Below are 10,875 nucleotides of genomic sequence, written 5' to 3'. Positions count from 1 at the left end.
AACTGAGGGCAACCTGCCAGCAGATTACCCAGATGTAATGAGTGCAACAGTGAAAACACTCTAACATCTACATTTATGGTAAGTGTGCACAACTGTACTTTCTATTAGGTTTATTTGTAATCATTTCAATGATGAGTACTTGCCTTAGGCTGTTCACTTGATATTTGAAGAGAACTTTAAAGGGCCATTGTTTTATCAGAGCAATTTTCAAGGAATAGTTTTTGCAGTCATGCCCACCTTATAGTTGAGATGCAAATGTAGTATAAACAGGCTATCAGATTAATGAGACCTAAGATGTTCAGCTTTAAACAGAAAATCCCATGGTCTTGAGAGAGAAATCAAGAAAAATCAAAAACAGAAGGAAGTTAAGTAATTCATAACCAGGTGGAATTGTTTAAGATTGTAATAGATGCAGGATATGTTCAAAATCCTTCCAGTAGTAGTAAGGCAGCTATGTTTGCAAAGACTCCCAATCGTTGATGCCACAGGTACCTTTACCACTGTTGGTGTCTCCGAAAGGTGCAGGCATTTTTGTCTGTACCAGTGCTAATTCATATCCTTTGTGGGGAAACTTAAGTTCCTGTAATGATGACTTAGTCTTGTCAAACCCAAACTACCAGCTGCCTGGTACCAACAGTACTGTTGATTGACTATAGAAGATGAGCAGAAAGCATAGCATCCCTTAGGTTTATACAGACAAATTCTCAAGGCAGATTTTTTTTGCAGAGCAATGTAAGACTTCAGCAGACTTGTCTACATTGGTATTTCGAGAGGGAGAGAGATTCCATAAAAGATTGGAGGAGTGAGATCCGTCTCCAACTTCAAGGGAAGTGGAAGTTATTTTCTGCCCTGCATTTCTCTCCTTAGTCATAGTGATTAGAATGAATGTTAATACAGTAGGCAGCACAGTGGAATCATCATGTAGTGGTGTTGGTTCACAGCAAGATGCTTCAGTTCAGTTTCTGGCTGGAGTGCCTTCTGTGCGAAGTCTGCATGGCCTCCCTATGTTCAAGTGGGTTTTTCTTTGGGTGCTCTGGTTTCCTCCCACATTACATAGATACGGAGTGAGTAACTGGATTCGACATTGTAAATTGGCTATAGTGTGTATGTGAGGTATGGAAAAACAGACATGGCAGGGCTGGCCACAAAGGCAGTGTGAACGCTGGATCTAAGTGATTCACTGAAGTGACATCCTGATCCATTTATGCCAGAAAAGGTAAAAAGGGAGTTGTGGATGGATGGATTGCTATTCTTTTGCCTCACCTACACAGGATGTCAACTTTAGTGAAGTTTTGAATGCCATGGGAAAGCTGCATTTTTACCTCCATCAGACATTTCTTACAAACAAAGATATTTGTAGATTTTCAGAGTTCTAAACATATATTTAGCTTACTGTGAAGCGTATGCCAAATTCAGAAGTGAAAGAAAGTCTGATCTGGCATATGGGTCCTCAAGCCACCACTTGGATTTGATCTAGTATAGTGTTTTCCAGCACTGAGCCCTTTTAAGAAGCCTTCCTTCACACTTACTACTTTCTCTCTTTAGCCAACTCTTCTCTCATTTGCCCTCTTTGTAGAAGCAGAGTCGTCTGGGCCTCACATAAATGCTGTGCCTATATTTAAAAGCTGTTTGGACCTTCAGCCATTGTTTTGTATAGATAGATTTTGATCCGCTGTGGCGACCCCTAACCAGGAAAAGCCAAAAGACATTTCTTTTTTAGTAGAAGTAGTTTTAAGTGCTTGTAGTTATTCCCATTACTTAATGTTTTTTCTCTGTTTATCTTTTAGTCCCCCAGGCGTTCTTCACTATATTTTTTCAAGTTAAACAACACTAAACCAAATAAAATTTAGTCTGTTGCTGTTGTCCTACTGGCTCGTTCTGTAATATTAATGCTCCTGTTTAATGTCTCCCAAGTCTTTTGGGTTTCTAATATGATGGGAATGGACCCCATTCCTAAGTCAGGGTATGGTTAAAGTTCATGGAATTCGTATTGTTGCAATCATTGATGATAGCAGTACTCTTTGCAGCACTAGCAATGGTCCATATAATTGATTCCTTCTGCAATTCATACAGTTACATGTTTTGGTTACATAAATACGAGACTCAATTCTTTTAGACTTGTTACTCCTACTACTACTATTGGACTGTGAGTGTTTTTCTTCCACATTGCTACTGTTTTTGCCTGCAAATCCTGGTACTTGTAATCACTAGGTACAGCAGTTATCAATGCTACTTTTACTTTTTATCATGTTCTACAGTACTTCCTATCTACTAAACTGTTGTAATATTTGCACATTCCCAAGTGCAACAGTCTTGCCACATTGTTGTGCCTTTCAAACTACAGGCCCTCTGCTATGGGTGTATCACACACAACAGCAAGATGTGCAGCTGTTTTTACAGAACCTGCTGTTTCTCCCACATGTTCAGTGGACTTGTAAACCAGCATGTACATAGTCCATTATCCTGGGCTACCTTTATTAACCTTTTGGTTTTATTTCACCTCTCCTTAACCATTCCTGTGTCGAATCCTGATTGATATGAAGTTGTTCCAGGAGATGTCTTTACTTGCCTTTTTGGCACATTGAGTTGCTGTCTGATTTTTTTTTCCTACTTCTTGTTTGGTTTCTTTCTCCCCTGCTGCTGCTAAACTAAGCAGGGAAGTTGTCTTGGACTTCTATGTTTTAAAATGTTCACTGTTTGGAACTCGAGGTCAGTAGGTATGCATGCAGTCCCCAAGACTGCAGATCTGTACATGCAGTCAGTTTTGAGGAGACCCCATACCTGCTTCAGTTTGTCAGTTTTGAGGAGACCAATACCTCCTTCAGAACAAGGAATATATAATGTCAGTATATGCTGATTTTCATTTATCATTTGACAAATGTGAAGCATTACTTTTTTTGTCAAACTGACCCAACCACTTTGGGCCAGCAAATTGGTTTACAGCTTTGACTTTGCCCCTAGATATAAGGACCATTTTCAGTATTAGTTTGCATTTTTGTTTTATTGCCAGTCCTTCATCCATTTCCATACATTTATACACTCCTTCCTGATCAAGTCCCTTTATATCACATCCCTGTCCCAGATTATTTTCTTGGTACTGCAGCCTTCCTGCTTTTAAATGTTGCTTTTGCACATTTATCAATACCAAGTGACGTTCTTATTCTTATATAATCTGAGAGATGTTCATCGTGTTACCCTGCTGCAGTCATCACACTTGGATTATCCTGTCGTTAGACGGTCCCGCAGTCGGCCGGATTTCCAAAGTCTTGGTCCGATGTCAGTTGCTGTTGCCTCATCCCTGATGTCAGTGTGCCAGGGGTACATATATTGCAACTGACGCCATTTTCTTCAGTCTTTCTTGCCGCACGGTGCCCGAAGCAGAAGCAGTTCGCAAGTGCCGGTCGGCCGACTCCTGAGATTTTCGAGTTTCAGACCGAAGTCTTCTATAAAGCTAAGTACCCCGTTGGGGAAACTTTTCTTGCCTCAGTCCGATGTCAGAAAAAGTTAATTGTATTTCTTGTGGGAAGTAAATACCTCATAAGGATTTTCATTCTTATTGTATACCCTGCCTAGGCCCTGATCACGACGTCACTTCTTGTCGTTTCTGTGCTAGATTTAATAAACGCACTATTAAAAGACTATTTGATTTCGCACAACACTTTTTTGGCAGAAAATTTAATTATAACATGCCGTCGGAGCTACCGACTACCGGCGTGCACAAAAAACGCAGGGATAAGGATAGACAGCCCAGGTCTAAGCCTGATTCCGAGGCCTCTGTTGATCCGGTCTCCGGTTATCTGTGAGGCTCCGCAGCCTCTGACCACCGCAGTTGAGGAACCCGAGACCGCTACGGATATTTTGACGGAATGTACTAGGCCGACGCAGCCTTTTACTTCAGGCTCTACTGACGACTTACCTTCCAAGGATACCGGTACTTCTGAAACACCTTCGCTTTCTGAAGGCGTTTTCAGACCGACTCTTACAGTCAAAACGTTTTCAAAATCGAAGACTCCTTCCAAACCGAAAAAAGCTTCACTTCAGTCTCCTGTTCAAGGCCCTATGCCTAAGAAACAGATGCTTAAGATGGCTGAAGACCTGATTACTCTTATCAGGGGTTCCCAGCCTCCTCCTGACAAAAGGCCTAGACAAGAGGAAGAGTCTGCTTCCTCTGAACAACTGTCTATTTCTTCGGATACCTCTGAAGACCAAGACTATTCCTTCTCTCCTTATGAAGATTCTGATGCTGAGGACTCTATTCCCTCAGCTTCCCCTCCAGAAGATTACTCTTTTGGGGAAACTTTACACACTATGAGGGAGCATTTTCACTGGGAAAGTCAGGATTACTCTGATTCCAAGAAAAGGCTCAGAGTTTCTTTTACTCCCCCAACACAGACCTCTAGCCATCCCTCCTGTTCTGGACATTGTGGATGATGTTTATTTAGAATCCAGTTTCAACCCTGACTCTCTGCCTCCTGCCCCGGCCAAGCCTGACAGATATTAGAGTACCTGATTCCCATAAATTCCTTTACAAAAGCCCAGTAGCTGACCCATAAATTCCTTTACAAAAGCCCAGTAGCTGACCCAGAGACCATCTCCCAGGGTCCCAAGGGGGGCTAAGGCTTCCATGGCTAAAAATCCAGTACCTTCTGAAAGGGATTCAAGAGCACTAGACAGATGGGGGGAAAAGGTTTACACCTCAGCCACTTTAGCTATGAGAGCTCTAAACTGTCAATTTCATATGCTTAAGTATCAGCAATTGCTGATCTCTCAGTTGAAACAAAAGATAACTCTTCCTTAACAATCTGAATTGAAAGAAGTACAGGATTTGTTGCACGCCACCGAGCAGGTGGGCAAACATATACCTTACAATGTGGGTTTGATTCCTTGGAGGCCTCCTACAGAGCAGCGGTCACTGGATCAGTTATACGTAGGCATGCCTGGCTAAAGGAGCAGAGTCTGCCTGAACATGTTAAAGCAAAACTACTAGATGCTCCCTTGCAGCAGGATGTTGTTTTTGGTGTTAAAGCAGAAGAAGTGTAAAAGAAAGTGGAGGATAAGGCAAAATCAATGCAGACCTGTCAAAGATTTCCTACAGGTACAACCCCCTCGCTTCCGTAGAAACTGGCCAACCAAAAATTGGTCCTTTCCAGCCACTGACAGGCCTCAGAGGGGTAAATAAAGGCGCCCAAGGGGCAGAGGACAACCACAAGCCCTGTATAAACCTCGCCAATGGACCACTCCAACCCAGAAGGGAGGAGAAGACAGGTCTCAAGCCACCAGAAGGCAAACTCAATGACTTGCACCTCAGCTGGCCAAACAAAGCTCTTTTGTCAGCCCCCCTGGGGGGAAAACTAGCATTATTTGTAGACAACTGGCACATGGTCACAAAGGACAAATGGGTCCTGGACATAATTTTACGAGGATACAGATTCCACTTCCAGGCCTTGCCAATAAAAAGAGGAATGCCAAACCTGCCACAAAATCAAAGGGCAGAGGCTCAAAAACAAATTACAGCTCTCATGGCCATGAAAGCCATTCATAGGGTACCAACTCAAGAGCAAGGCCAAGGATTTTAGTCACGACTATTCCTAGTACCCAGGAAGGAAAATGCTTGGAGACCAATTCTGGACCTTTCAATTCTAAACACTTACAAGTTCCCAAATTCAAGATGCTAAGACTACAGCAGCTACTTCCCATGTTGGGCAAGGAAGCATGGCTGGTAACGTTGGACCTCAAGGAGGCATACCTGCATGTCCCTATCAGACAAAGTTGCAGGAGATGCCTCCGTTTCATTGCAGTTTCAACCCATTATCAATTCTCTGCACTGCCCTTTGGCTTATCTACTGCGCCCAGAGTATTCACAAAATGCTTGGCACCAGTAATTGCATACTGCAGACAGAGGAATTCAGATATATCCATACCTGGATGACTACCTCATCCAAGCAGAAAGAAAAGACATTCTCGTACAACATCTGGCTTTTGTGAAGCATCTACTAAATTGCCTGGGGTACACAGTAAACGAAAAGAAGTCAAAACCAGTACCCTCACAAAAAAAATGACATTCCTGGGTGCCAGCTTGGACACAATGGCCCAGAAGGCTTATCTTGCACCAGACAAGCAAATACATCTGACTCAATATTTCAAGACAATGGCAACAAAGACCCAATTAACTGCAAGAAAAAATCTACAGGCTTTGGGTTTCATGGCATCTTGCATTCTGATAATACCATTTGCAAAACTGCATATGAGGAAATTACAATGGTACCTAAAAAGCGTATGGTCTCAACGCAGCCACAGCTTGGACACAGTGATATCTCTCATTCCCTGCCTTCAACAGGAATTTCTCTGGTGGGCACAGGCATGTCACCTCAACAAGGGTCAGCCTTTCACCTTGCCCCCACCCAGGCAAACTATCACAACAGATGCTTCAGACTACGCCTGGGGGGCTCACATGGCAGGAAAATGCATTCAAGGCCTATGGACTGCAGAAAAAAGAAAACTGCACATAAACAAAAAAGAGATGCTAGCTGTACAGAAAGCTCTGACAGCCTTCAAGGATCTACTACAGCCTGGACAACTGGCAGTAAAGACGGACATCACAGTAATGTGGTACATAAACAAACAAGGGGGCACACATTCCTACCCTCTTTGCAGGCAAGCAATGATCTTATGGAACACAGCTCTGACCTACCAAGTCCAGTTACAAGCTCACTTCCTGCCAGGACAGAAAAACACATTGGCAGACAACCTAAGTAGAAACATCAAAGATCTCCACGAGTGGAAGCTAGACCCACAAATATTTGCAATGATAACTCAAAGATGGGGCCTACCAAATATAGACCTGTTTGCCAGTCCTCACAACTACCAGCTGACAAAATTTTGTACAAGGACATTCCACCAACAAGCATGGAAAGTGGATGCTCTCTCCTTCAGTTGGAAAAACCCGACAGCATATGCTTTTCCTCCTTTACCTCTCCTCACAAAGGTACTTTTGAAGGTCAAGAAGGAGAAACCTCGAATGATTCTCATAGCCCCAGACTGGCCTCGCCAGCACTGGTACCCACTATTGAAGAATATGGCTCACAACCCACCATGGATATTGCCTCAAATACCTCATTTGTTCACACAGCAAAACAAGCAGATTCTACACAGCCAAATCAAAACCTGGCGGCATGGCAAGTCAATTAAGTAGCCAACCAGCCCTTCTTTCTCAGGCAGTACTGGATGTTATTCTAGAAGCCAGGAGGCCAAGCACCAGGAAGGCTTACTCGGACAAATGAAAAAGGTTTTCTGCTTGGAACCAAGCTAAAGGCCTAGATACAACTCAGCCTCATATGCCTCACATTCTGCAGTATTTAGCTGAGATGTTGCATAAAGGACTTTCCTTCTCCTCTATTAAAATCCATGCTTCAGCTATTTCAGCTCACTACGACACTAATCCACCTTTATTTTCAAATCCACTCCTAAGGCAGATGTTCATCATGTTTCACTGTTGCAGTCATGACTGTAGGGTTCTCCCCTGCCGGCAGGCAGCCCTTTGTCGGCCAGAATCCCAAAGTCTGGGTCTGGCGTCGGCTGTTCAAACATGCTCCCTGACGTCAGAGCGCCAGGAGTACAAAGCTGACAGCCGATGCCATCTTCTCCAGTCTTTCTTGCCGTGCGGTGATAGCAGTTCGCAAGTGCCGGTCGGCTGACTCCTGACTATTTTTTCTGATATACTTCGGTCTGAAGACTTTCTTTTCCACTCAAAGCCAAGTACCCCGTTGGGTAAACTTTTTTTCTTGCTCCACCCCGATGTTAGAAAAAGTTAATAATTGTATTTCATGTGGGAAGCAAATACCTCATAAGGATTTTCATTCTTAGGCCCTGACCAAGATGTAGCTAGTTGTTGGTTTTGTGCTAGATTCGATCAACGTACAATTAAGCAAAGGTACGATTTTGCTTTTCATTACTTCGGTAGGCGCTTTAACTACAAAATGTCGTCTGATACAGTTCCGGCTACCGGAGTTCACAAACGTCGCAAGGATAAAGACAGGCCTCCGAGGTCCAAATCTGATGATAGCGCACAAGCGGAGCCAGATGTCCTTCAAGGATGCATCTGCAGTCAGGCAGCCCTTCGGTCGGCCGGATTCCAAAGTCTGGGTCCGGCTTCGGCTGATGTCGCACTTCACCCGACGTCATCTCTGCTGGTCTTCGGGTATAAAGGCATCAGCCGACGCCATTTTCCTCAGTCTTTCTTGCGCGTGGCGCAAGCAGAAGCTGTTCGCAAGTGCCGGTCGGTCAGATCCAGAGATTACTACTACCGAATACTACTTGAAGACTTCTAAAAGCTAAGTACCCGTTGGGGACTCTTTCTTGCCTCAGCCGATGTCAGAAAAAGTAAATAACTGTTTAACTTGTGGGAAACAAATACCTCATAAAGATTTCCACTCTTACTGCCTACCTTGTTTAGGCCCAGACCACGGCGTAGCAGCCTGTTTAGCCTGTGCTTCCTTCAACCGGCCAACGCTTAGGCGTCGCTCGCAGTTTACTGAACAGTTTTTCGCGTCAGATTTTGCCTACTTTATGCCGTCGGATCCTCCGACTACCCAAATTGTTAAAAACGCAAGAAAAGACCGACACTTGCGGTCCGCGGTTTCGGCGAAACCACGGTGAAGCAAGCGAGTGTCTCTGTTTCGCGAAACCGAAAACGGGTCAATCTTCAGCGAATCCACTACTACTGAGGCTCCTGCTACCTTAGTTGAATCGGCCTCTGAAGTTTTGCCTACTACTGTGGTTCCTCCTGAATTATCAGACACTATCCCTTTGGATGTCTCAACCCCAGCACGTGGTGCTGCTAGGCCTCCTGCAGCCATGTCTATAAAGGCCTTTGCCAGGGCTAAAGCAGCCAAAACTGTTAAACCAGTGCCTGTTAAGACCCCCTCACATAGGCCCTCTTCTAGTTCACAAATGCTTACTCTGGCAGAGGATTTAATCTCCTTAATTAGGGGATCCCAATCTCACCCAGACAGGGCCTCTCAGCCTCCAGAAAAGAGATCCAGAGCAGAGCCCCCCGAGCCAGTGTCCTCTGATTCTTCGGATGACTCAGACATTACTGATCAACCAGAGGCACCTTTTTCTACTTATGAAGATTCCGATGCTGAAGAATCCATTCCTTCTGCCACTCCACCAGAGGAATTCTCCTTCGGGGAAACCTTACATGCCATGAGAGAACAATTCCAATGGCAGGGACAAGATTTCTCAGATTCAAAAAAAAAAAAAAGGCTTAGGACTTTTCTGCACTTACCACAACATAGGCCCTTAGCTATACCTCCAGTTCTGCCTGTTGTGGATGATGCATTTAATGATTGCACTGCTCCTGATACTTTACCTCCAGCCCCTGCCAAACCAGATAGTTTTTACAGGGTGCCAGACACTCATCACCACCTATACAAGGCCCCACTTGCAGATCCTGAGACTATATCCCAGGGGCCTAAGGCAGTAGCTTCAACCTCAGCAAAAAACCCTCTCCCTTCTGAAAGGGAATCCAGGTCCTTAGAGAGATGGGGGAAAAAAGTTTACACCTCTGCTACTCTCTCAGCTAGAGCTTTAAACTGTCAGTTTCACATGATCCAATACCAACAGTTTATGCTTGATCAGTTAACTAAGAAGCTGTCCTCTGATGACTCCTTAGATAAGAAATATGTGTTAGAAATGGTAAATAACATTCAACAGGTTAGTAACCATTCTTTAAAATGTGGCTATGATGCACTGGAGGCTTCATTTAGATCAGCCATGACTGGCACAGTGATAAGAAGGCATGCATGGTTGAAGGAACAGGTTTTGCCGGATCATGTTAAAGCAAAGCTGTTAGATGCTCCTATGGATAAGGCCAGTCTATTTGGTACACCTGCTCAGCAAGTAATGAAGAAAATGGAAGAGAAGGCAAAATCTGTACAAACAGTTAAGGATTTCTTACAGGTTCAGCCCCCAAGGTTCAGCAGGAACTGGCCTGCCAAAAATTGGTCCTTTCCAGACTCCTCAAAATCTCAGAGGCAGGAATAGACGCTCCAGAGGCAGATATCAATCCAGAGGAGGTGCCTATAGAGGACGCCAGTGGCAAGGCAATAACCAGAGAGGCACAGACACAACCACTGCCACTGCAACAGGACAATCACAGTGACTTGACTCTGACACCGCCTACCAGGGAGCAAATAACAGCACCTTTAGGCGGAAAGTTAGCCTTATTTTCGAAAATTTGGCACTATATCACAAAAGACAAGTGGATTTTGCAAACCATAGACCAAGGCTACAGGTTCCACTTCCACACCTTACCAGTAAAAAGAGGAATGCCAAACCTACCTCCAAATAAAAAAACAGAAGCTCTAAAGCAGATAGCTCAACTAACAAAAATGAGAGCTGTGGAAAGAGTTCCAATAACACAACAGGGCAAAGGATTCTACTCCAGACTCTTCCTAGTACCAAGAAAAGAGAAAAGTTGGAGACCTATTCTCGACCTGTCCGTCTTAAACACATACATCACGGTACCAAAATTCAAAATGCTGACTCTACAGCAACTTCTTCCCATGCTGGGCAAGGAGTGTTGGCTGGTAACTCTAGATCTCAAGGAGGCATACCTGCACGTCCCCATACGACCAAATTGCAGAAGATACCTCAGATTTCTTGCAGGATCAGAGCATTATCAATTCTCAGCATTGCCCTTTGGCTTATCTACTGCGCCCAGAGTATTCACAAAATGCCTGGCGTCAGTAATCGCTCATTGCAGGCTACAGGGAATCCAAATGTATCCATACCTGGACGACTGCCTGTTACAAGCGGACAACAAAAGCAAGCTGACAACAGATTTACAAAGAGTCATTTGCTTACTACAAGCCC

The 10,875-nt window shown here is 44.2% G+C and overlaps 1 protein-coding gene across 1 annotated transcript in view; it reads left to right on the top strand.

The window, feature by feature from the left end:
- Positions 1–10,875, top strand: part of HNRNPLL (heterogeneous nuclear ribonucleoprotein L like) — a 1,042,368-nt gene that overhangs the window by 301,570 nt on the left and 729,923 nt on the right. Inside the window, exon 4 of the mRNA XM_044057476.1 lies at positions 5,956–5,975. Within this exon, the coding sequence (XP_043913411.1) occupies positions 5,956–5,975 (20 nt within the window). The remainder of the gene's footprint in view (positions 1–5,955; positions 5,976–10,875) is intronic.

Source organism: Protopterus annectens, chromosome 1.part2 (genome assembly GCF_019279795.1).
Source record: "Protopterus annectens isolate FY-2018-M chromosome 1.part2, PAN1.0, whole genome shotgun sequence".
Lineage (NCBI taxonomy): Eukaryota > Metazoa > Chordata > Ceratodontiformes > Protopteridae > Protopterus > Protopterus annectens.
Note: the sequence above shows the minus strand (reverse complement) of the source record. Positions and strands in the feature narration are given on the sequence as shown.